Below are 27860 nucleotides of genomic sequence, written 5' to 3' on the forward strand. Positions count from 1 at the left end.
CAAAATGGGGGATTCTTAATGTAAAGTGTTCTCATCCTCACGGAGGGGTTCCCAGCTGCTAGTGAGCGTGTCGCAGCCATTTCCTGGGCTGCATCAGGTTGCCATCAGCTAGATGATCGTTTTGGGGGCTCATAAACCAAAGACAGGTGACACTCTGCCACCTATATCAGCCACCAGCTGTTTCCCGGAGGCAGAATTGGGCTGCAAAGATGGGCTTGGGTGATATTAATGGGTTTTAGGGATTCTGTGGGTTAAGATTAGACCATTAGCCTTTAGTGGGCAGTTGCCCCAGAAGGTAACAGGCATGCTGGCCAGGCTTGGTGTCGGCTCCAGCTCACTGCTAACCTTATAAGATGGGGAAAGCAAACTTGTTCTGTAAAGGGCCAGCTAGAAAATATTTTAGGCTTTGTGGGCAGATGGTTTCTACCTAAATTACTCGATTCTGAGCTGTAGCACAAATGCAGCCACAGATAGCCCTCGCAGAAGTACTGTGGCTCTAGTCCCATGGAGCTTTTTTGGGAGACACCAATTGAATTTCCAATGATTTTCCCATCATGAAGTATCCTATTGATCTTTTTTCTGCCATTTAAAAGTATAAAGGCTATTCTTAGCCCGTGGGTCCTACAGAAAAAAATGACAGCTGGAGGCAGCCCTCAAAGGAGTTTAATTTTTCAACTTCTGCCTCATTCATTTCTTCAGCCAGCAAATATTTGAACTCCAACCACTGGTGCTAAAGATCCCACAGCTCCCCAAGTCTGGCAGCTCTGAGGCGTGAGCTCTGAGGGAGGTGCCCACGCTCTCCAGTCACAGCAGTGTCTTGGCTCAGCCACAAAGTGCAGATCACGTATTATCTTTTCTGTCTCTAAGATGAGGGATAAGAGTAGATGACAGTGAAGTTCTTATTTTTCCTAACACGGCGTTCTTTAAATGGATCTAACCAAAATATGACCACACTGATGCTTCCTCTGCCTAAACATATTTTTCCTGCCTTCAATCCGCTGGTCCTGATTAGCCTCTGGACTCAGGTGCGATGCAACACGCTTGCCAGCCTGATGGGATCGTGGCAGGTCGAGGCAGGGGCAGGAGCACCCATGTCTGCCCCCTTTCTCAGCCAACACCTCTCCTTCCTTAATTTAGGAGGAAGGGTGCTGGGTATCCAGGGCTTTAATTTCCTGGAAACAACAATGAGGTCTCCAAAATATAAGAATTCCTTTTCAACACCGAAGTTCAGAATTACTCCAGCTTAATGCTGATTGACAGTCCATCAACAGAAGTGAACAGGTCTGCTACAAGTTTCTAACACCTACCATGTTTCGAGATAAGTGAAGATACACTTGAGAAGGAGCAATTTTAAGAGACCCTGTGATCCTTTATGGTGTAAATAATCCCTCCATCGGTTTAAAGATCGAGTATTTAGGTATTACCATGTGAAGTATTTTGTTAACTTATGTAAAAGGATGACTTATGGGGTTATGTTTCTACAGAAAGACCCGTCTTCCCCATCACCACCCAAGTTCAGTGCTGGACGCAGCCCACTCAACTCAGTCGTGCCTTCGAAGGCTTCTTGAAGTTCAGAGAATAAGGACAGCAGTCAGGCCACTGGCATTTTAAGGAGTTTCTACTGTGTTTAAAGCACTTAATTTGGGATGGGACTAGGGTTTGAGGAGCTACATGGAAACAAAGCATCCCTTTGTAAGTGGACGCCACAGCACGTGTGGAGGGACCATGGCCCCTGAGGTTAGTAATGGCACAATTAGGAAGAAAAAGAAAAATGTCACTATTACCTGGTGTCAACATCTCAACATTTACTGCCTGGGCTGTTAAGAAAAATCTTTTTTTTTTTTTTAATACACAAAATGTAGTGTTTTAAGTAGATAATCCGATCACATGGTCCAAATGTGGACACTGCATGAGAAGGTGTTCATGGTGAAGTCGTGCTTGCAATCTTGTTCCTGTGTCCCGGTCCCCGCAGCTCATCTTGAGAGAGAACTGTTTTTACTAGTTACTGCTGTCTTTTCAGTGTTTATGGGAATACAGGCCAATCATGAGTGTATATTCCTACCTCCCTCCTTCTAATCGGAAAGGACACGTACTATGTAATCCGTACATTGCTTTCTGTACAGTTCATCTTACTTTTTTTTATAAGGAGCCTCATATTCCATTGTGTGGTTGCACCACAGGCCCTATTCATGGGCACTTAGTCTTTTTCCCGTCTTCTGCTATTAGGAGTCATCGATTTTTGTCATGACAACAGTTTATTTCATGATTGGCCAAGCATGTCTGATGGACAGATTTCCCGAAGAGGGATTGCAGCACCAAAGCGTCAACACGCCTGTAATCTGGTCAGATTTTCCCAGAAAGTGTTCCATGGTGGCTTCGTTTTCATTTTTCACTTTTACCAGCAACACTTCACTGACAGAAATTGTGGTGTCTTTATGTGTTTGCCAGTGTCCCATGTCAGAAATGGTAGTTTTCATTTGCATTTCTCTTGTCATAAGTGAGTGTATTTAAAAATATCTTTAAAGCCGTTTCTATTTCTCTTTCTATAGACTGTTTTGTTTGTATCCCTTGGACTATTGAATTGTTGAACTTGTCAGGAAATACTGTGAAAGATTTTTACATGGGCCAAAATATTTATTTTTTTGGATATCCTGACTAGCTTATCCACCCAGGTGATCTCTGCATTTTATTGTCTTTGAGCTACTTTACAGCTCTATACATTGTAGAGAACTTATGATAATACAAATTATTCCTGTCCATAGAAATGTGAGAAAAGAACTTTTATCTCAGGAGTATGAGTCCTTTTAAATTATCAAGTCCAGAGAGACAGTAAAACGAGGCAGCAGTCACATCACACACACCCCTTGACCTTATGCCTGCATCTCTTGAAACTACTTGCTGCTGCTGCAAGTAACTGTGAATCAACCTAGTGACGCCACATCAGACACTGTACCCCATGCCCTGTACCCTACTGTTATGAATCAACCTAGTGACATGCACCAGATGCCATACCCCATGCCCTGTACCCTACAGTCATGACTCAACCTAGTGACGCCACACCAGATGCTGTAACTGGCATCCTATAGCTTAACAATGTACAGCCAATCACTCAGCACTATTGTTTCTATAAACCGACAAGAATTCCTGACAGCCAACTTGCTGTCAGCCAACTCCCTGTCCTCCTCTTTTGCCTTTAAAAACCCACTTGTGGCTGGGCGCAGTGGCTCACACCTGTAATCCCAGCATTTCGGGAGGCCGAATTGGGCAGATCACCTGAGGTCAGGAGTTCAAGACCAGCTTGGCCAACATGGTGAAACCCCGGAAAGTTAGCCGGGCATACTGGCGTGCGCCTGTAATCCCAGTTACTTGGGAGGATGAGGCAGGAGAATTGCTTGAACCCAGGAAGTGGAGGTTCTGTGAGCTGAGATTGCACCACTGCATTCTAGCCCAGGTGACAGAGCGAGACTCCATCTCAAACAACAACAACAACAACAACAAAATAAAAACCCACCTGTAACTGGTGCTTCTCAGAGCATATATTATCAGAGCATATACTCAGGGCAACTTGAATCTATGCTCCCAGCTGCAATCCTCAAGCTTGGCCCAAATCAACTCCCTGCTTATATTAACTTTGCCTCAGATTCTTCCTTTTAGTTTGACTATCTGGTATAGTCTGCAGGATTTAGAGTGTCACCCCCTGACCACATGGTGTTTCTCTCTGAAAGCAGCACTTGGTGCCAGCACAAACTCTGTCTTCAGAAGTCCCACCAGGTGTTTTGGGTGAGTTCTCCTGAAACTGGGCCTGCCACTCAAACTAGCCCAGTTGTCCTATAAAATTGACATTCGTGGTTGCTTTAGGATAAACATAGAAATTGACCTTCCCAGTCTTAAAACTTGAGAACCTTACATTTGTCTTACCTGATTTTCTTTCTCAGGACACCAACTATCAGGCCTACCAGACGGTATCGAGGAGCTCAAACTCACCAGTCACCACATCTGGACAGTGAGAGGCCAAACCGCTCACCTGCTGCCTGTCGACTGACTCCTCTTCCTTATCCCTCCCTAGTTCCCGTTTTCCTGCACGTAGTTACATTTCTTCCCTGCTCTATAGACTCCTGATTGTAGTGGGTCAGGGAGATGGATTTGAGAGTGATCTCCCATCTCCTCAGCTGCAGCACCCGATTAAAGCCTTCTTCCCTGGCCGTACTTGTCTCAGTGATTGGCTTTCTGTGCAGAAGGCAGCAGGACCAGATCAAACCCCTAGCATTCTGGTAACACCACTCTTTGGTTGAAAGTCCTGACTTATTTAGGCTGTTTTTCAAACTCTTTTTTCTTTTAAGAGTAAGGGCTTTGCTCTCTGTCTTTGTGTAGGAGATTCAGGTAAAGAGCTCTGTAGAGAAATATTTCCACTTCTGTCTCAGGACAAGGGATTTGGGTCCAAGTTGTTCTGCTCCTGTCTCACAGCAGAGGTTCGGGTCAACAGATTTGCAGTTAGGCATTTGTGATCTCTTTGTACATAGTATGCTTTTAAAAATTGCAGCTGTTTTTCTATTTTTGAAATTTGGACCTGATGGTTCATCTGTGGCAAACTCCTATTAAATGCCAGTAGGTTTTACATACGTTATAGATATCTGGGAAAGGGAACCCGCCTAACCCAGGGTGATCATAGACAGCAATGACCAAAAATGGAGGTCTTCTGAAATACCTAAAATCATTTATTTGTATACACAATTGGAAAAAGCCAGTTTTAGAAACAAATTAAATGGAAGACTTCCAGTGGCACCTAAAAAACTTCTAAAATAAATTCTGAGAAAATCACCTCCATTCAGGAGGTGAACGAAGAGATCTCTGTCACGACCACCTGAGGAAACTCCCAGGTCTCTGACCTCCTCCCTGAGACTCCTATTGTGGCAGCCCCAGGGTCAGTATGAACCCTCTGGTTCGGGGGCTGCTCAGTATTCTTCACCTATTCTTTGCTCAATTAAACAGACCACCCAGCGGGCAAGATGGGTCTCCAAAACACACCTTTGTTGCCTAGCTGACAATTGCTTAGGGCAATAAAACAAATAACTAAAAGACTAATAGTCTAAAAGAGGAGAGTGGACAAAAATAAAATTACTGAGATCTTTAAAATGCAGATCCAACCAATGTTTTCTACACTAGGACTCTAGTGACTGACTCTGATGAAATGCTGACATCCAGGGAATTAGCTAAGCAGCATTCCAGCTGAAATCAGACAAAAAACAATTTTAAATCCTTAAATGTTCAAACTCCCTGCTTTGGATCCCCTGCAAGATTTACACACAAAAAGGAAAAAAGGGAAAAAACAAACGCATGTCCACCCTGTGGCCTAAGCCTAGGGTTCGTGTTTCTCTGCTGCAGCCGGCTCCCTCCCTTGTCCCTTTTGGTTCGGTATTTGCGGTAACTTCCGACTTTGTGGGATGCTGCTTTGCCACTCAGGAAGGCACCTTTGGTAAAAATGATTCAAAACACAGAAATATCATGTTTGTCCTGGCTAAAATCTGATAAAGAGATTTGAGTTTTCTTTTTTTTTTTTTCCCGACACAGAGTCCCATTCTGTTGCCAGTGCTAGAGTGCAGTGCAATGGTGCGATCTCAGCTCACTGCAACCTCCACCTCCTGGGTTCAAGTGAATCTCCTGCTTCAGCCTCCCGAGTAGCTGGGATTACAGGTGCGTGCCACCACGCCCAGCTAATTTTTGTACTTTTAGTAGAGACGGGGTTTCACCATGTTGACTAGGATGGTCTTGATCTCGTGACCTCATGATCCACCCACCTCAGCCTCCCAAAGTGCTGGGATTACAGGCGTGATCCACTGCGCCCGGGCAATTTTTTTTTTAAGCTCTATGGTCAGCTTAATTAAAACTGATATTCAAGCTATATGTGTATGTGTGTGTGTGTTTAAGGCCTTTCTGCTATTGCTCTTTGGGTCTTGTTTTGGAAATTTTTTTTCAGTAAATTGAAACCCTTTTTAAAAAAAGTTATGTGTTTTTGGTTCCTCTGTGTTCACTTCGTTTCTCAAGAACGGCTCTCCCTGTGCTTCCTGCTCCTCCTTACTCTTTGCTGTCTTTGGTTCCACGTGAAAGGATCTGGAGGGGACATCTCATGCCTCAGACACCTTAATGAACGCAGGAAAAGGCACCACTCACTGCTTTTCGGGGTCTTCTGTCTTCCTGTGCAGTCTCGAGAGTCATGGGCAGGGTCCTCTCAGGTCTGAGACCACATTGTGTGCTGCATGACCTGATTGATCTCTTGGCTTTGGGGCACTGGAGATTACGCTGTACTGTGGGACAGGACTTAACCTTGGTGTGTGTGATGCCTGGCGTCACTGGTGAGAGCTGCAGTTTTGGGGGTGTCTGAAGGCAGTTCTTTATAGTAAATGGTTATTACTACAGGGAGCTACTCATTTCTTTCCATGTTTAGGTTAAAAAGGTGCAGTTTAAACACGTAGAGAAATGTCTTTGTAATGAAGTGTACTGTGGAGGTGTTGTATGGCCCCGTCCCATGACAGTCCCCTTTTTGAGGGGATCTGGGATTCAGTAGAAAAGTAAAATCCTGGCTGGGCGCGATGGCTCCCACCTGTCATTCCAGCACTTTGGGAGGCCGAGGTGGGCAGATCACAAGGTCAGGAGTTTGAGACCAGCCTGACCAACATGGTGAAACCCTGTCTCTACAAAAAATACAAAAACTAGCCAGGCATGGTTGCAGGCGCCTGTAGTCCCAGCTACTCGGGAGGCTGAGGCAGAGAAGCTGCTTGAACCCAGGAGGTGGAGGCTGCAGTGAGCTGAGATGGTACCACTGCACTCCAGCCTGGGTGACAGAGCAAGACTCTGTCTCAAAAAAAAAAAAAAAGTAAAATCCTTGATTTTTAAACACCTAAATGCTCTGCCTTCTAACTGCCTGGTTTTCACAGTTTTTTAGCAGTTTCTTTCTTTTCTTTTTTCTTTTTTTTTTTTTTTGCGACGGAGTCTCACTCTGTTGCCCAGACTGGAGTGCAGTGGCAAGATCTCGGCTCACTGCAAGCTCCGCTTCCCGGGTTCACGCCATTCTCCCGCCTCAGCCTCCCAAGTAGCTGGGACTACAAGCGCCTGCCACCATGCCCGGCTAATTTTGTTTCTGTATTTTTAGTAGAGATGGGGTTTCGCCACGTTAGCCAGGATGGTCTCAAACTCCTGACCTCGTGATCCACCCACCCTGGCCTCCCAAAGTGCTGGGATTACAGGTGTGAGACACCGTGGCTGGCCTTGGCCCTGTTTCTTAATGGGCTCTGCCCTGAGTCCATTGGTCCAGTTGGAAAACAGACTAAACTGAAAGCTACCTATCTAAATGAAATTGGCCTCCCCATAAAATCCTATGGTAAGTTACCTTGGCATCCCTTTTTAATTTTCCTCTGACTACCACACTTCAGCTCCTCCTTAGCAAGGCTTAAATTCTCTGTGTGTGCTTTGGGAACTAAATTTGCTACCCCGTTTTCTCTCAAACTCCATGAGGGCCCTGTGGGACAGATACATCTCAGCCTGTTCCATTCACAGAGACACAGTTTAAAACCAACTGTTCTTTGATACTAGTGATTTTCACCTGACTCATGGCTCACATTTTAAAACTAAAGCTGTAAGATCTTTCTTTATGTCTGTCTGTGCTTTTGTATATGCATGTGTACATGTCTGTCTGTATATTGTTCATGGTACCAAACTGGCTTATAAATAAATGAGTACTTGTAAATTAAGCAAATAAGCCCCAGTGCTTTCCAGGTTCATGTGATTTTAGTCATCTTTGAGAGTTTTTAAATTGTTGGTGAAACAAACATTTTCAGGATTTAATTTAGACATTGTGCCTGGGAATGCTGGTCAGGCAGGTTTATGCCGTCTCTGCTAGAGGCTGGGGGTGAGGACACCTCCCAACAAGACAGGTGTGAAGGAGGATGCCCCTCCCTCACGGCCCACAGGGTTGGGCTTGGGAACTGGAACTGTGTCTCTAGGCCAGAGCCTGGGACTCGGGGGCTGCAGTCTGAGCTGGGCTCCTTCCCACCGGCATCTTTGGGAGGGGATGTGGAAGTGCGTTGCTGGGACTCTGAAGGCTTCCCAGAAACACTAGTGAAATCTGAGTAAAAATGCTTGGAAATGATTTATGAAAAGAGTACCTATGTGTATAAATGTGTACCTTTGTGTATAAACTCGCATTTACAGATAAGAGCCTACCCTTGGGGAGGCTTACATTCTGGCGAGAACTGATTGTTTTCAGCTCCTTTGTTCTGAGCTCTCTTTGGCCTAAGGATCAAGAGCAGTAAGAAACTGAATACAAATAACATCTTCACTGGAGACAAACCTAAAAATGTGTGGCCCTCAGTGCCTCATCTCTTCACCCTCCCATTCGCAGGTGTTCAGTTGCTAGAATTATTAAAAGATTCTAAAAATTCAGAGCTTAGTCTTTTCTAATGTTTATGATCCTCTTTAAAGTGAGATAGAAGACAGTGGATTGGCACTTTTTATAATGTTTAAAAAAAATTTTTTTTGGTAGAGGTGGGGTCTCACTGTGTTGCCAAAGCTGGTCTCAAACTCCTGACCTCAAGTGATCCTCCTGCCCTGGCCTCTCAAAGTGCTGTGAGTAGAAGTGTGAGCCACCACGCTCATACTTTACAATGTATTCTACTTTCTGGTTATACTTTAATGAAACTTTGAGTGCACTTTGACATACATACAGACACATATACACATGTGTATGTATATGCATATGTGTCTAAATTCACGTTTACAGATAACCGAATTTGACTGTTCTCAATGCTAGGATAGCACTAGCTTGTGTGTGTCTGTCTTTGGAAGGATGCATAGGAAACTGGCGGAGTCCCTGATTGCCTCTGAACAAGAGAACTAAATCGGCTGAGACATTTTCACTTTGTAACTTTTTCAACCTTTGACTTTTGTATCAATTTTAAAACTAAGATAATTTTTTACAATTCCAAAGTTGGAGAATACTTGCACCTTCTCTCTCTAGGGGCTCCTGGTTAGATAAAAATAGGTTTCTCTTCTGGGAGGCGGAGCTTGCAGTGAGCCGAGATCGCGCCACTGCACATCAGCCTGGGAGACAGAGCGAGACTCCGTCTCAAAAAAAAAAAGTAGGTTCCTCGTGTTGTCCCAAACATCATTTCCCTCCGTCTGTTTCGTTCCCCCTTTTGCCATGTTTCTTGGATCGTCTTCTCTCATCTTCACGTCTTGGCCTGCTGCCCTCACTATGCCGTTGCCCTCCTCTAAAGCCAGTACCCTCCTTCCTTCTGCCCCTGTCGCTGACTGTAACCACGCCAAATCTCCCATTACTCTCCTATAACTCTTACTACACACCTCTCTAGCAAGCCTTTTTCTAACTTCCCCCCACTTTCAAAAGTATTAATGTTCATTGTAAAAATATGAAGGTGGAAAACAAATCATCCAAAATCGATATGGTTCCTCTGTCCTGTTTCATCTCCAGCTAACCCCTGCTCACCCTAAAAGGTTCAGCTCACTAGTTCTTTCCCCTCCTGAGATTTTATGCCTCCTCTGTATCCTACGGTCCTGCATCTGTCTTCATGGCACCTTGCTCACTAGAGTATCAGCTTTCAGGAGACCAGAGAGGTCTGCTCTGCTGTGCTCATTGCTGTTTACCCCACATCCCACACAGATGCTGTAGGAGCTCAAGCAGTTCTCACATTGATGAATCGGTGGATGATGCTTCCACAGTGTTTTCTGAATTTCCTCAGCATTCTTCAGCGTCTGCTCTCCTATCCTTCCTCGTTCGGCCGGGCGCAGTGGCTCACGCCTGTAATCCCCAGCACTTTGGGAGGCCGAGGCGGGTAGATCACCCGAGGTCAGGAGTTCAAGACCAGACTGGTCAAAATGGCGAGACCCTGTCTCTACTAAAAATGCAAAAATTAGCTGGGCGTCGTGGCGGCCGCCTGTAGTCCCAGCTACTTGGGAGGCTGAGGCAGGAGAATCGCTTGAACCTGGGAGGCGGAGGTTGCAGTGAGCCGAGATCGTGCCACTGCACTCCAGCCTGGGCAACAAGAGTGAAACTGTCTCAAAAAAAAAAAAGTTCGTTCCAGGAGGGTAGGGACTACTTCCTGTCCTTGCAAGACTTTATGAAGCCACCTACAGTCTGTAAAGCACTACCGAAGAGGCGGCGTGGTGTTACTAACACTGTGACACCAGGAAGCTCTGGGTCTGCTTTCTCTCCAGTCTGGAGTTCAGGAGTTAGACTCAAGGGTTCTTCGACTGCCCTTTAGAGCAGAAGGATACTTAGGATCCCTCGCCAGGGCTGCCTAATTGAAATGTCATTTTGGAGCTTGACTAGATATTTGTAAGTTTTCAGACCTGAGACTTTGAAACATATCAAGAGCCTACCCTCAGGGAGGCTTAAATTCTGGCAAGAACTGATTTTTTTTCAGCTCCTTTGTTCCGAGTAAGCTTTAATACATTTTTGCTGTATGTATATCTACTATAGGCAAGGCGCTGATAGGGCATGCACTGGTCTAAGACAAAGCTCTTATTTTTAGGTTGCTCTGTCCAATACACTGAATTGAATACAGGTTGCCACTGGCTACGTGTAAATGAGCATGGCCAGTCTGAATGGAGATACGCGGAAGCTATAAAAGAGACACCAGCTTTTAAAGACTTAGTGCTAAACATGAATGTAAGCGATCTCAATCATTTTTATGTTAATTACATGTTGAAGTGGTATTCTGGATATATTAAGAGGTATTATTAATGTTACCTATTTCTGACTTTTCAAATATGGCTATTAGAAAATTTGAAGTGACATGCATGCCTCATATATTTTTATTTAACAGTACTGCTTTATGGAGTTTATAATTTAGTGCAGTAGTACTTCATCTCATGAATTTACACACTCCTGAGCACCCGGCCTCTCACGTACTGTCCCTGTCCACGCCTGGAGGCTCATTAGAAGGGGCAAAATTACCGGCTCCCCCACCCCAGACCCTTTACCAGGTCCTCAGGTGATATGTGTGCTCACGAACGTTTGCGAGGCCCTGACTTACTTAAATTACAGTAACGGGCCTCCACTTGTATCCCTCCCATTTTGCTGCTCCAGTCCTACTGGATTAAGGATTCTTAACGTGAGGGTCAACATAATTCTGGGCCTTAGGAATCCACAGAATTTTACGCAGCATTATCTGTGCATGTATGTAAATGTGCACTTTTCAGGAAAGGGTCCATTTCTTTTTTTTTTTTTTTCCCCCTCCACATGTCAGTAAAGCAGTGTTCTCAAAGGATGTTCCCATCAGCAACACTTAGGAATTTGGAAGCAATGCACACGCTGGAGGTGGAGCCTAGTGGTGCTTTGGTAAGCCCTGCAGAGATCCTGATGTCACAAGTTTGAGAACTACTGAATTAAAGACTGAAGGCAAAGAACAGGGCGAGGCCACTTGTTACATCAGTCTAGTCTGGGTGACCAGGACTGTGAGACTGGAGAAGTGGAGCAGGGGAAGGTGATGGGTTTGATTCTAGATGTATTGAACTTGATGACTTTAATTTCAAATGTTGGTCAAGTAATTTTCTATCTGTATATTCAGCCTAGCGTAAGAGTTAAGAAAATGGGTTTTACAATCAAACCGAACCGAGCTTGAGACCTAGCTCTGCCGCTCACCTACTAGTTAAGTCTGAGCAAGTTATTAAATCTTTTTAAACTTACCTGTTTACACCTATCTTGTCTTCAGTAGCCCGACCAAAGCTATTGCTTTGCTACAATTGCACATTTTTCCTTCTTGTTTATGAAAAGACCACTTTCACACAAGTATCCTATTTCTAGTTTTATTTTCTTTTAATATTGGAAAGTGGCAAACTGCTTTTTATTCTCTCAGTCACTTGCTTCACTACTTCAATTTCATCTGCCCCCGATTACAGAAGCAACCTTGTCACTTCATTCACTCCATACGCCCTCCTAGAGGCCTTCTTTCATTTTGCTGTCATCAATGACTAAAATTTTTAGTGATACTCATGTATTATAGATACGGGGTTTCATATTTGTCGACTGACATTTTTTTAATTGAAAAGACTATTTTAGAACACAATTCTAATAATTAAGGTCTAGAATCAGAGTTGGCATTTCATAAAGTGACAAGTGATACCTTTTTTTTTTTTTGAGACGGAGTCTCGCTGTGTCGCCAGGCTGGAGTGCAGTGGGGCGATCTCGGCTCACTGCAACCTCTGCCTCCCGGGTTCAAGCGATTCTCCCACCTCAGCCTCCCGAGTAGCTGGGATTGCAGACACCTGTCATCATGCCTGGCTAATTTTTTTTTTTGTATTTTTGTAGAGAGGGTTTCACCATGTTGGCCAGGCTGGTCTCAAACTCCTGACCTCAGGTGATCTGCCCACCTTGGCCTCCCAAAGTGCTGGGATTACAGGCATGAGCCACTGTGCCTGGCCGACACCTTATTTTTAAGTGAGGACCAGTAAGCCTGTTGCTTAGGAAAATGTATCTAGAAGAAGAAAGACAAAATGAGGATGAATAGGCTACTACTACTACTGTTGGAAACTTTACAATCCTACAGTAACTGGCACTTTAATATTCAGACCTAAACCATCTGATCTCAGTTGTGATGCGTCTACAGGGCATGAACGATGAAAACCAGAGAGTACCGACTAAGGCTGGGTTAATGTGGGCACTACGAACTGGGGCTGGTTAACTACCTGCAACCACCATACCAACAAGGAGATGAAAACAGCAAAGGGTTAGCCTCAGCTGGCTTCCCATTAAGAATCTGCTGCATTCTGAGTTGTCTCTTTTTCAGGCTGATTTGCAATAATTGATATGCAGCTGATACAATCATCATCCTCTCCTTTTTATATCATGTATGGCCTTTTTGAGATCTGGTGAAAGTAAATTCAATTTATATGTTTAGGTGAATGAATGATGTTTAACACACTGATTTTATATAAAGTTAAATAGTCACCAAAGAGTGAGCCACAGTATATGACCAACATTTAGCGACAGTAGTATATGGTTGGATACAGGGGCTAGACTAAATAAATTTCTAAAGCTAGTTTTTTTAAATACATTTATTAACCAATGTTAACACATTAAATGAATCTATATATTGCTAGTCAGAGCAGCTTACAAAATGCCAGAATGCATCATAGAACTGGACAGCCACAATGAATAATTACAATGTGCATAGTGGCTAAGCTCAACACCTCGATATAGCTTTATGATTTGCAGAAAATTTTTAATAATGATTCCTAAAACAATCAATTGTAATTTTACCTAAAACTTTTACAAAACCAGGCCACAATCTCTTTTTTTAATTTTGTTTTTTTTTTTTTAAACACACAGTTTTCACGCTGTAGTAACTTGGAAATGTGCAACCGTGTCAACAGAGACAAAAAAGCCAAAGTAACACGAATCTCACTTTCATGCAGCTATCAGTTAAATATTACATACTCTGGAATGATTTTACACCAAAAATATTTCCACAATTACTTGCTCTCATAGGGGTGGATCGAAGTCTTAAAACTTGAAAAACAATCAAAGAAGGTTAAGTGTTCTCGGTTCTGACACGTCCATCAGCGCCACACACTGTGGCAACTCCAATTACACAGCAACAAGGAGGGAGCGATGATGCCAAGTCACTGCGTAATTTAGGAACATTGTATGAAATGGGGCTACTGGGTACTTTTTACAAAATATTGTGCACCATTTGGCAGTAGTTTGTCAATTAACTTGTGTCACCACCATCTGCAACGGCATCAAGATTAGATGGATATTTCACAGAAGACTTAGTTACATTTTTATCTTTAGAGTGACCCTGACAAACCTGGAGAAAACTTTTTAAAAGGCTTTTCTCCTGATTCTTTCACTTCCATTGTGAGTAATTGCTTTAATAAATATCAAAGGTCTAAATAAATATTTACAAATTATTTCTCTAACCTCAAAAAATAACTAAATGATAAATGGGAATTTGACTTGTTCTAAGATCAGTCTTTAAAAAAAACACATAAACTGTGAGATATTTTAAAAGAAATTTAAGTTTTCCTGGCTGTATTTTATATATCTATGTATAAAAAATCATTATTCAACTATCGATCCATTCCTATTGGTAAAATGCTCCTTAATCCAGACATTCCGCAAAATACAGACTTTTTACAAATCACGGCATCTTTAATACAAGAAAATTAACATGCATTATTCTTCATTCTGTGTACAGTGATGGAGTTCATTAGTAGGCAATGACCCATTACTACAAACATAACGGCTTCTGTGAAACTTAAGTGCTTTCTCTTCTTTTAGTATTAACTTACAATACATGAGGTGACACCAGATAATAGGCAGTGAGATGATATGTGGGAAGGGAAGGGAAGCATTAAATAAATTTGTATGCCTCATCTGTAATTTCACATATGGATAAAGGTAGTTTTTGGCTCTTTGTTTTTGTTGTTTATTTTGTTACAAGCACTCATGTTAGGACAAAGATGAAATGTGCAAACTTTAAAATTTAAATATTCATTTTCTCTAAGATCCAGCTCAGTAAAAGATTACCCCAGTTCCCTGCAATTTTAAACTACAAGATCAAAGCTAATAATTTGTTATAAAAGTTATATATTGAAAAGAAATAATGAAAAACACAATTGGGAAATATTTAAGAAAAAATATGCAGGACTAGCCCTGCTGTGTCAACCCTGTTCCCTAAATTCAATCATATACCCACTGGTGTGACCAACAGATAATGCCTTTGAACAGTAAATTAAGCTGAACAAAACCAGCTCAACAAGGTTAAGAAAAAAATGTCACATCAAGGTAGTATGTTTTATTTCTGAAACAGTTCTGTAGTTCTTACATTCAGATCTATTCTAAATGTTTCTTTGTTAAACTCACTTGTATTCACCTGTTTAAAGATCTGTTGTTTAAAGGTTAAAATCTCTGTAAAACCTAAAAATGTTTTAAAATTTGCTGAAAATGCAACAAATTCTCAATTAAAATTTATTTAAAATAATACCCTCCACTGATGTTACTTTTACCCCCTGAAAAACTTCGGAGGAGCATTAACAAAAGATTTAAACTACTGTGCAAAATTTCTTCACGAAAAGTGTTTAAAGGCTGGTGCAAAATGGGAAGCAAATTCTAAACAATTTTGGCTTCTTGGAAACAAAAACCGCTGTGTCTGAAAAGAGTGATCGTTGGGGTGACTCCGGGAAGGGCCAGCTTCATCTTTTCCGGCGGCAGGTGCGCTTGTGCTCCGCGTGCCAGTGCTCCTGCTGGCACTTGATAGAGCAGTAGGACGTGTTCCAGCAGCAGTGGTACATGGCCTCCTCCTCACAGTTGTAGCACTGCGGGGAAGAAATCGGGGCAGTCTTTAGACTTGGGTGTGGATGTCTAAGAGACTGGTTAAAACGGCAGACTCCTGAGGTGGTGCTTTTAACAGATCTTTCTGGCTCAACCCTTTGTGGAATCTGAATACGTTTTATGCACAGCAGATGGAAAGGGAGCGCTGCGGATGACTGTAGCTCATGCCCGGCTGTCGGCAAACTCAAGCTGCTGTCAGGTGGTACCTGACACCACTGTTTTTTCCATCTCTATGGGGGTCATTCCCGTTTCTTTTCTTAAAATGCCCTTGACTTCACATCCCTTTCCAGCTACCACTTGCATTTCTCTGGTCTCCACAAGCTCCTTGAAAGACTTGCCTAAATTCCCTATTTCAAATTCTTCTCTTCTCTCCCCATCATTGTTAACATACGCTGCAGTCTTTACTCATCCCATGCCACTAATATGCTGTTAGCAAGGTCACTTACAACCTCAAATCTAGTGGCCAAGTCTCAGTGTTCATCTTATTTGGCAATGTCTGGAGATACTTTTGACTGTCACAACTTTGGGGCAGAAGGTACTACTGGCGGACAGAGGCCTAGGATGCTGTTAAAACATCCCACAATGTACACCTCCCCCGAAGAATGTTCTAGTGCAAGGGTCCATAGTACCGTGGTTGGACTCTGGTCATGGGAGAAGAGAACAGTGAAAAAAGTAAAGCTAAAGTTCCAAGCTGGCTTGGTGAACTAATAGTAGTATCATGAACAGACACCCACAGTGAGGCAAGGAAGATGAGAGACTGTTTTGAATGTAAACACTTGACAACAGATCAGTATAAATATGAAAGTTCTGTAGATAGACACATGCAGATTTGATGGCTGGTGAGAGCCCTGGAGGGAGAATAGCCTACATTTGATACTAAAAATTCTAATTTTCTTCCTGATTGTGTATCGTATGCATTATTATCTATTATTTCAGCAATTGCACCTTCAGTAAAATCCCCATTAGAAAGGTGCAGAGTGAATTTTGGAAACAGCTTGAGTGAGGCGTGTCGGGATTCACATCTGGGGTCTGTGCCACCCACTGGTCCCACGGCTTCAGATCGAGCTATTTAACTTCTTAGTTTCCTCATCTTTAAGACTTGACAGAGCACCACCATCCCTTCCCCCAAGTACCTACTCTTTCTTTGTGTATTCACCCGTTTTCAATTTCCCCCTTTCTGTGGGTATATTTAATAGAGCATCTTTCTATATTTCTCGTGACATCCATTATTCGGCATCTGGCATGCCTACATGCTTCCTGTCCTATAATACTATTCTATTTCTTACAACAATGAAAGATGTAACTGGGAAGAAAGAATTCTTTTTTTCTTTGAGACAGAGTCTCGCTCTGTTGCCCAGGCTGGAGTGCAGTGGCTCAATCTCAGCTCATTTCAATCTCTACCTCCTGGGTTCAAGAGATTCTCCTGCCTGAGCCTCCCAAGTAGCTGGAGTTTCAGGCACACGCCACCATGCCCGGCTAATTTTTGTATTTCTTGCAGAGATGGAGTTTCATGGTCTCAAGTGATCTGCCTGCCTCGGCCTCCCCAAGTGCTAGGATTACAGACGTGAGCACCGAGCCTGGCCAAGAAGAAAGAATTCTAACCCTTTTACTAGTCTACTAGACCCAATGTGATGAGCACACAAAGCTCAGCTCTGCCAACTGGGTTTTTAATAGGTCTTAAATTCCTCATCTTAGAGTACAAAAATACCCACCTTCAGCTATTTCACAAATGGTAAAGTGCTATAAAAGACAGTTTTATAATTATAGCCTCTTCTTCCCATTTTCTTGATTCTTTATTAGTAAACTTAAGAGATTTCTACTCATAAAAATTTTTTAAGAGACAGGATCTTGTTCCATCGCCTAGGCTGGAGTGCAGTGGTGCGATCACAGCTCTCTGCAACCTTGAACTCCTGGGCTCAAGCACTCCTTCTGCCTTGGCCTCCCAAAGCACTGGGACTACAGGCATGAGCGTCTTTGGGTGTTGTGCTTCTGTTATCTTGAGCATACCTTAATTCCTATCTAATGATGTTGTGAGAGTTGATCACACAAATTCAGTCATTCTTGTCATACCCAACTAAAACTGAGTTGAGGAGCTGGGGGGAAAAGCACTTGGAACACAAAATGTTGGCTGCAACTCTCAGACTAGTTTTGCCAACTGCCATCCCTCACCAATCAGAGCTTGTCAGCTCCTCAAAACTTTACTAGCACCAATGAAATTTCTTAAAGAATATGGAAATTTTCTTCTTCGGAGAGCACACTTTCACTTGTACTGAAGGCTGTGCCACCCAATGTGCAGGCTGTTTTTTTAACAGAAAATAAAGCTCTCTTTTTCCCTCCACAGATCGCCTGGTCTTTTGTTAACAATATTTATTTTGTTATTCACTACCTCTTCCTACCAAGTTATCTTCATGTATTCTTCTAAATTATATGCTAAGTTTCTCTTTTCCTTCTTGCCAAATCTTTGTCACAGATTTAAAAATATTTCTTTCATGAAGAGTTTATGTGTATTTATATAATATAGGCTGGATAAAATGAAGAATTAAAGTTTATCACAGAACTTTATATAGTCAACTGAAACCAAGTTATGAGCTTTCGGGAGCAAAACTTTTCCCTAATTCACTGAGCACTGTGGCGACTGTAAGATGAGTACTTGGACGCTGTGTACTCAGAAGCTCCCGCTCTGGTGGGGAGGATGAGACTCGCGAGCCGGACATGACGACAAATGACACTAGCTGGTCAGGTATAAGGGAGGGTAGTCAGAGACCAATGAAATGTCACTACTATAAAGTAAAAGTAATTGATTTCTTTAACAAAATCTAATGCATAAATGTTAAGTACAGGGAAATCTGAAACTCTTTAATTTATTGTGATAATTACATTTATAATTTCACCATTTGGATGTTACCCATCTGAAATCACCAGGTAAAAGTTAGGGCCAGCCAATTTGCCCAAATAAAATATTTGCATAGATGGAGAAATTATATAAGTTAATTGTAATAAATATATAATGAGGTATTATAATCTCAATTTAACAAAATAATCCTGAGCAGTACACAGTAATACGGGATCTGGGGTTGAGAGATCATAGGACTGTTAATAAAATTTTAAAAACTAAAGCTGACCACTTCACATTTGATCTTATTTCAGAAACACCTTCTGCATGTGCCACAGCTACCTTCTGAATTAACTGGTATCATACCTGTAGTACGTTTTCAGAAATAACAGTCTAAAAAAGACTGGTATTTACCCACTGCTTCTTCTTGGTCTGAGAAATCAGTTGCTTGTGCTGTGTTGCCAGCTTCTTGATTTCTTCTACGAACTCCTCCTTACACTTTTCCTTTACTTGCTTACATTTTCTGTCCATCTCACCCTGCATGTTGGCCACAGCTTTATTTACAGCTTGTCTCTTTTCTTCTTCCATTTCAGAACGCAGCTGGAATGAAAAGACAACCCACAGTAAGTCAGCGCACAACTTACACAGACCGCCTACAATGGAACAGAAACTTAACACATCGTTTCTACTTGCATGAGGTACCGTTTTCCCCTTCATTACATGTGTAAAAAATTTAGGTGAGAAAAGTATCATTATTATTTGAAATGCTATAAAAGATACTGGTGTCATTCTATTGCTACATTTAAAAGCTGCTACTGGGTTGATGCATGAGTAAAAGGAGCCTAACCATGACAGGAGTGCCGGCTGCAGCAGGGCACCCACGGTGGCGACAAGCATTACCTTCTCCAGAGCTTCTCGGACAACACGCTCTGTCTCCCGCTTGTGGTCCGACTTCATGCGGTCTTTGAAGTCGTTGAAGATCTTGGTGTATTTGTCATGGCACATGCTCTGACACACGCCGTCACTGGTGGTCTGGGTGCCCCGGTGCAGCATTCTTGGTGAAGAGGCACTTAACTTCTTGGTCTGAGTTGACACGGAGACTTTTTCGATTGGCTGAGGCATCGTGGGTATTTCCTGGCTAGAACTTACTGCTTCTGTTTCAGGCTCTGGTTCCTAAAAGGTAAGACAAGAGTTTAGATGCAAAACAAAGCCATATAATTCACTAGTTCAAGAACTACTCTATTAGGCTAAAAATACAGTGATATACGTAAACAGCCATACAATCAACTTCTGTTAAAAAACATGGTTAGGATGGTAGATTTAATGTATATTTTGCCACAATTTAAAAATAAACAAATCTCCCCCAATCAGTGAATGAAAAGAACATGCAATTAACAACAGTTACAATTACAAACATAAGCTTCATTTATAATTTTACTTAATACTGTAAGTTTTGTTTTTAAAATAAACATAAAAATTTATAGAATATAAAAAGTATTGTCAACTTATAATCACTTCATTGGACTAGATTCATTAACAAATTTCCTAAAAGCCTAAACCACTTCTCACTGAATATATGTTTGAAATGTGTCCAGATTTACACAGTTTTAAAACATGCAGAGCTTATATCACTTAAAACGGCTGAGCTCAACCACAGTCTCCTTCAAGTTTTCAAATGTTGGCACAACCGATATACTGGATAAATGTGTTGTTTTTAATAATACTTAGGAAAAATAACAGAGCTCCCAGGAAATGTATTAATAGCAACGTGCCCTTCCCACTTAGCCAAGCTTTGGTCAGTGGCTGCTGAATTAAGATGGAGACTTGGAGCATGTATGCTATTCCAGGGTAACAGATAATGACAGGGAAGTCAGAAGACTGGTTTCAGCTTGATGGATATTATTCGATTGACAGCAACTGAATTTCCAAGTATCCACCAAGAGTGACTGTCTTTGAAATACTTTGAAAATACAAAATACTCTGAAAATATTTCCTGTTTCATTTGCCACCTGGATACTGCGAGGTGGGCAACTTACTTCCTTTTTGGGCTCCACACTTTGATTACGTCGTCCTTTCTTTGCTCTTGGTTCTTGAGTGACCTTTAGCTGTGGGCATTATAAAAGTAATATATTATTCCAGACACTAGGAAATACTTCTCTGCTGAAAACACTCATAGTGGACCCACAGGTGAGAAGTGAATACATTTCTACCTTTTGCATCCTTCCATCCACTCAGTTACCACTGACTTATTACTATTCTGGCTTGAAAGAGCTAGCGCACCTTCAGGGAGGAGCAGTTGTACTTAACTCTCTTGGTACTGGCAGGGTCAAGGTCATTGTTACATCTATGTATTCATTTGAATTGGTTTTGGTTTACTTTTGCAGAGCACTTTACAAATGTAAAAAAGGGAAGGAAAATGTCAAAATCTGTTCATTACAGTGAGGAGTGTACACTAAGATTTCTGCATTTAAAAGTAATAATGAATAGGCACTTCCTTCCTGAGACACACTCACCTGCTCATTACTGGTGGAGGAGATACTGGATTCTGCCTCTTCCTCACCTCGGTCCTCATTCTTAGATTTCCAAAATCTCCCTTCTCGCAGGAAACGCTGATGCAGCTCCAGCTCATCACAGGCCTTTTTCCAACCCATACTGCGCTTCACGTGCAGCCGATGAATGTTGACTGTGATATCTTGAATGTTTTCAGAAGGAATCCAGGCCCTAGGAAAAACACGTAAAGGGATAGTTTGAAACACCCCAAATGGCAGGAAAGGTGGTCGAGGGCTTCAGTGGACCCTGCCTGCCATAAGGTGTGACTGTGGCAGTTCTCAGCTGTTAGCTTGGTGCAAAAGTAATTGTCGTTTCTGCCAATTGCAAAAACCGCAATCACTTAGGCTTCGTCATGGCTTGAATAAACAGTTACCAAGTGGAAAATAAATGAGATTTGTTTTGTTTTTCACAGTCAACAAAAGTTCTCAGAATTCGATTCACAAATGCCTCCCAATTGTTCACAATTTAATCAGCTTAGCTTGTCACAGTTCACATCTGTATTCTTCCTAAGTCCTTTTAAAGTTATTTGTTGTTCTGAATACTGTAAACTAATATAACCTATCTAGCTATTTGCAGTTAGCACTAAAGAATCACTTGAAAATGCCCAGAAATTTTCACAAGATACATACATGTATTCATATAAAATGGGAACATCTAAAAATATTATCCAGTAAGTCATATTTGCATCATGCCTCTACTCATTAGAGAAACCAGATTAACAAGCAGAGCCATTTATTATTTAGCCACAATGTAGTTAGCTGTGAACATAAGTGCAATACATATCTAAAACTAGCGAATGAAAACTATATTTGGTTCTGTTGGAAAGAATGCTAAAAATTCAAGAACATTTTTCCTGGGCATTGGTCTCTTTCTGGATTTAAATTCGTACCCATCCCAAATGTTGTATTCAACAGATGTTTACTGTGTGCCAGGGGAGGGCACTACAAAGAATGGAAAAGTGAATGGGGTCTACGTGGTCCTGGAGTTTCATTCCCTCATTTGACGGCAGCAAGAGACGCTGCCCACGGGGGTTAAGGTAAACTATTAGTGGTTGGAATCTCTCGGGTCTTCTGATTATTAGGATGGCACTTCCTACACTGCCTCTGCCTTTGATGGACTTACAATTTTGTCAGAAAGAACTAAGGCATAATTATAATGCAATGCAGCAGGTAGTAAAGGTACTCGAGGGTGCTATGGAGAGGAAGAGTTTACATTTGGTTGTGAGTGGTCAGAACATTTTATTCGGCCTTGGTCTTAGAAGATAAGAAAGATTTAGACAGCAGACAATGTGAGTGGGGAGATTCCAGGCAGAGGGAACGTCATAAATGAGGCAGGAGACTATATGGATGCATGAGTAACAGACATTTTCTACAGCAGAGGAACGTTGCGAAATGGTACTAGAAACACACACAGTTATGCTTTTCAGTTTTCTGTTAAAGATTTTTTTTTCCTGCTACAAGCATATATATCACAGTTTTCATCCCTGGCCTGTAATTATAGAGCTCCAGAAATACTGGGCCTGTGACTGTTTTGAAGGAATCTGTTAGAGAATCACACATGTGGCTCAGCCATAAATAACGATTTCTACTTCCTTGTACAAGCCAAACTTTATAATCTAGAAGCACATTTTAAATATATAGTAATCTGTATCATTAGATGCTAACAACAGCTATAATTGTTAGATTTGAACTTCTATAACATTATTTATAAATATATCGGTGAATATTATATCAATTATGTCTCATCTGGCATAAGTGCTTTGTTAAAAACCATATCAAAGTAAATGGAACTTTGAAAAACTAAACTCTAATGCACAGTGCAAATGAAATTATGCTTGTGGAAGAGTTTCTTGCCATTAGATTTTGAATATATTTACTCTTCCAGTCAACAGATGTTTATTGATTTCCTATTACGTAGTAGGAATTCAATAAAAGGGGTTTGTTGCCTTTTTCAAAGTAGTTTGCTTTTCAGAGAGAATTCTGTTACAAGCAGTGCTGACTACCTGGATTGAACTTGTATCTACAGGGGTATTTTCCTTATTTATCTTAAATAAAATGGATGCACATCTGTTCTTTAAAAAGCCTCCACACAGTTCATGATGTACTTCTATTCTCTTTTAATCAACTCCAGTACTGTAGATAATCAGATTTCAGTTTAAAAAATTATCACAGGGTATGCTCTCTGATCTACAAAAAAATAAAAATAAAAAAGCAAACAAACACCCTGTAATTTAAGGTAAGCCTAATAAAAAGAGGAAGAGTCTAATTTGGCTCTATGTCTGTCAATGCTCGGACTATACGTGCAGAATAAAATGGTTCTGTGATCTGATGTCAGTGAGCCCAAAGTGCTCTAGCTCTGTTTTGTCTGTACCTGGTTTCCTGGCCTGGGCCATCCACCGGCGACTTGCAGCAAAAAGATTCAGCCTCCTTAAGACAGGTCTAACCGGCTACTTTCTTTGGCAGGCAAAATCTTGCAAATCCTACAGAAACCTCACTGCAGCAGCTCTCACATGTAAACAATCATACTCGACCCTTTTCCTGGAAATCTACAATGTGCTCATTGTCTACAAAGGAGCAGCATATTCTGTTGGCGCGTATGGGAGGAAACGAACGGTACAAAACCATTCATTCTTTTTCCTCCCACTTACATGTAACGATATGATGGACTAGCAAAGAATAACTATCAGCCAGAACTTGCAACCAGAGGCTCCTCAGCAACTAGAACTTTTGAGCATACGTTGCTTAAATAATTAAAAATTCATGATTATAATTTTATCAAATTTTTTAAACATTCTAATATCGTAGACTATAAAGTATATCCTAACCAATCCGTCACTTCGAATTGTTCACATTGTATCCAGGAAAAAGGAAAATGATTTTACATAGTTTGTCAACCTCTCTTATTTTCTAAAATAAAGTCCTTAAGAGTCCCATCGGTCTAGAATTATTTAGGTAAAATCTTCTAGGACCTAAGAAGCTTGAGGGAAAAAAAATACCTCTAAAAATGCAATCTGATGTTTTAATTCTCTCTTCAGGTGACAGACTAGGACTGCTGCAGATTAGCCAAATATTCTTTAAAAATATTTTCTGCATAGTGTACTGAATGACATCTAACCAGTTAACTCATTATAAATATCACTCACGGTTGAAGACACTATGAAGCTACTTGCAAGTTGATGAAAAAGAAAAATATATAGATAAAAAGTTCTAATTATCAGATTATTCTTTCCTATTAGTATAGCTATAAAATAACTGAATTCTTGTTTTTTCTAAGTTAACTGTGTTTTACTTAATGTGAAAAACATTGAAGCAAACTGTCCCCCGTTATTCCTTGAGTATTTGTTGTATTATAAAAGCTGACCTTTACTGAGTATTCACTGTGTGCTAGGTACTATGCTCAGTCTCTCTAAACATTTCTTTAAACCTTACAAAAACTCTTACAAGAGGCCCTTATTTTGCTCAGGCTCACAGAAACTGACTAATGTGTCAAGATTAGGGTAGAAGACGGTGAAGCAAGGACACAATCTCACATAAAGAATTACCCTAACCTACCAAAAATACATTACCTCCTTGCCTGTTCTGATAAGAAACTGAAACCATCTGAGTATAAGGTATTAAGCATATGTTAAAAATTACCACTTAATAATAATGTAATTAAAACATTCATTTTGTATTGAGTTATTTTATTGGATCATCATTTAATGTTTCTTGACATGAGAGTGTCAGGTAAGTGTGTATCTACTTATGAAAGAACAGAACTACCTTTTGGGAAATTTATAGTATTTATAGGTTTCTTATAACTACACTTGTTTAAATTAAATAAAGACCAAGTGAAACGTTACCACAGGGAGGAGTAAGGCCCCTCATTGTGCAGCTTCTCTACGCACTAGTAGCCTCCTGGTACGACAGGAGACGCCTCGTGGGCTGTTCATTTAAATCCTTGCAAAGTATCACTTTTAGATCGCGTAGCTGACTACTGTCACTTTGCACCTTATCTCAGTATCTGTGTTAAATGAACCAAATAAATTGCATGTTAACTCTTTATTCCTATTGTGGCTTATTTTTATGCACACTTCAGGTATTTACACACATTCTGAGATCACAGGATTCATGATTTTAGTCTATGTCTTTAACTGAGCCTTGAAGATGGCTAGAGCAACTGTGATGTTGTTACCGTCTTATGGAATGGACACATTCTGAGGCCCTTCTGCCCACTGTACTATAAATTCAGTCTTAGCACTAATGTGCTTTTGAAGTTCAACAGTGTCAGTTATTAAAAATGTCCTGTTTACCAAACAGTGTCTGAAAATACCTGGAAACAATTTATCTGGGAACATATTCTTGGCTGCATAATGTGCCTTTTTTTTTTTTTTTTCAATTTAAAATAAACTTCATGCATCTCTGATGGAGAAATCATCAGACTTTCTTAAGGACTTCATAAGCGCGGCGGTGACACTGAACACGGGGCCGCGAATTACCTCTGGTGGTGGTGGCCAAAGAAGCGAACGTCGACTTGATTGTCCTCTTTCTGCATGACTTTGGCTGGCCAAAACCCAAAACCTTTCATTTTAGCCCAAACCAGCTCATGATTAGGTATCTGGAAATGAAATGTTTTACCTTGTTATATTAAAGTATTAAATGCAAGCGTACCATTAATATTAAACTAGCCACGTATAATCCATTATTTCTAAAACATTTATTTCATAACTCTTAAACATGAGATTTTTTTTTCTGGGATTGACTGATTTTTCTATTTGCATCAGAGTTCCTCGTAAGAGGCTGGGACTGGAGCATGGCTGCCCCTGAAGCCAAGGCCATCCACCTGCATGATGGTGGCAGACAAGAGCACCCGCTTTGCCAAGTGCAGCCGGGGGGCCAGCAGCATCGGCGCCCCCGGGAATTTGTTAGAAATGGGGACATTTTAGGCTGGCACAGCACTGTCTCACAGGCCTGGCTTCTCTCAGGCAGCCAAGGCCGCTGGCCAAGAATACTCAGAATTCCCTTTGTCAGTGCCCGGCTTGAAGCCATATCATTTTGGGGAAATTTTACAGCTACAGACAAATGCAAAGCCTTAGGTCTCTCGTGAAAGAATGAAAAGAGAAACAAAAATTCACTTTATTAAAGGATCCAGACGCTGGGCGTGGTGGCTCATGCCTGTAATCCCAGCACTCTGGGAGGCTGAGGCAGGAGGACTGCTTGAACTCAGGAGTTTGAGACCAGCCTGAGCAACATGGTGAAACCCCATATCTACAAAAAATACAAAAATTAGCCAGATGTGGTGGCACGTGCCTGTGGTCCCAGCTACTCTGGAGGCTGAGGTGGGAGAATCACTTGAGCCTGGGGGAGGTCGAGGCTATGGTGAGCTGAGATCACACTACTGTACTCAAGCCTGAGTGACAGAGTGAGACCCTGTCTCAAAAAGAAAAAGGACCCAAGATTTATTTTTATCCAATATCTCATTTTAAAATCAGAAATGGGTAACAAGCCCTGTTTTTTTTTTTTTTCATTTCAGTTGTTTATACTCATTAAACCCATATATACTATGATATTTTAGAAATTAAGAAAATTATAATCTTTAACCAAACCGGAAGTAAACTTCCTTAGAGCTGTATGTTACACACTTAAGAAGTAAAAAACAGAAATCACAAAATTTCACATACACAAGGATAACAGAACCAGTTGTCAGGACGAGCATTTGACAAGTAAAAGCAATTCTTGCAAAGCTGCAGTTCATCCAGCTGAAAAAGAAAAGAAACTACTTTAGCCTACATAAAACATACATACACATTAAACTGTAAAATGTATCCATGTCAATTAACATTCACATACATAAATAGTGTTGAATTTTGTTCCTTAATCTTTTAAGCTTAAAGTTTTCAATAAATGGCACTGAAGACCCTGTCACTGTCCTCTTAGAACCATGTCGCTGGTCTCAGGCCCCAGTTGGAACAGAAGCCAAGGCTGGTCCGACTGGGCCCTGCCCAGACCTCACTGGTTAGCACTTCAGACTGAATATTCCTCAGGAAGGTAACAACATCTGCTACCAATCACAGCAGTCCTGTGCCTCATTCTCTATTTTAGTTCCTTGTTTTCTTTCATAACATTCTTTTACAACTTGTAAACAGACATATTTTATCTGTTTCTTTTTCCTTTTTCCCAGTCTCCCTCTTCAGAATGTGGCTCTATGAGCAGGAGGCCTGCACTGTGATCACCTTTTACTCCTCCTCACATACTGCCTGGCACACAGGAGGCACCCAGTAAATGCTTATTGCTGTGATCACCTTTTACTCCTTCTCACATACCGCCTGGCACATAGGAGGCACCCACTAAATGCTTATTGAACAAATAAAAACAAAAGTCAAATTTGAAATGAATTCAAGAAACAAAACTTTTTGTATAAACTGAGGAACTTTTGCAAAGATGATATGGCTGAGTGTTTTAAGTAAGACCACCAAAAGATATACTTCCTTAAATGCACTTCATTTTTGTTTGGTTGGGTTTGCTTTTTGCCTATGTAGTTTAGAAGGGATGCAAATTTGGATCCTTCATTACAAGAGGGTAATGTTTACTGCACATCTGCCCAGCAAGACACATTCGCATGCAGCACGTAGCGAACGCAACAGTCCTGAAGGTGGCTGAGAGTTCCCTTGTAGAAGTTAATTAGTAACTAAATCTGACTCCCAGTTTCGTGAGAATTATTTTTCTATTTGCATTATTTCCCATCTACATCAAACATGAAAATAAAAGACTTTTTTTTTTTTTGGAGACAGAATCTCATTTTGTCACCAGGCTGGAGCGCAGTGGCACTATCTTGGCTCACTGCAACCTCCATCTCCCAGGTTCAAGCAATTCTCCTGCCTCAGCCTCCCGAGTAGCTGGGACTACAAGCATACGCCACCACACCCAGCTGATTTTTGTATTATTAGTAGAGACGGAGTTTCACCATGTTGGCCAGGATGGTCTCGATCTCTTGACCTCGTGATCTGCCCAACTTGCCCTCCCAAAGTGCTGGGATTACAGGGCTTGAGCCACCACACCCAGCAATAAAAAACATTTAAAGGAAATGGTACAATTAAAATGTAGATAAGAGTGCAATCCTGAAATAAATTAATTTCAATTATAGAAAGAGTAC

General features: G+C 41.3%; 1 protein-coding gene across 21 annotated transcripts in view; it reads right to left on the minus strand.

Annotated features, from left to right (window-relative positions):
• Positions 1-13047: 13047 nt before the first annotated feature.
• The window catches only part of ZMYND11 (zinc finger MYND-type containing 11), a 118130-nt gene continuing 103317 nt past the window's right edge, over positions 13048-27860 (minus strand). For 8 of the 21 annotated variants that reach the window (XM_021942992.2, XM_009213862.4, XM_009213852.4 and 5 more), the window contains 7 exons: positions 26389-26466; positions 25207-25325; positions 20693-20900; positions 20216-20284; positions 19080-19352; positions 18594-18779; positions 13048-15330 (listed from right to left, as the gene is read on the minus strand). In XM_021942992.2, the coding sequence (XP_021798684.1) occupies positions 15208-15330; positions 18594-18779; positions 19080-19352; positions 20216-20284; positions 20693-20900; positions 25207-25325; positions 26389-26466 (1056 nt within the window). In that variant the 3' untranslated portion in view covers positions 13048-15207. The remainder of the gene's footprint in view (positions 15331-18593; positions 18780-19079; positions 19353-20215; positions 20285-20692; positions 20901-25206; positions 25326-26388; positions 26467-27860) is intronic. The other 13 variants (XM_003903310.4, XM_009213860.4, XM_017962495.2 and 10 more) reach the window with 3 other exon arrangements.

Source organism: Papio anubis, chromosome 11 (assembly GCF_008728515.1).
Source record: "Papio anubis isolate 15944 chromosome 11, Panubis1.0, whole genome shotgun sequence".
Lineage (NCBI taxonomy): Eukaryota > Metazoa > Chordata > Mammalia > Primates > Cercopithecidae > Papio > Papio anubis.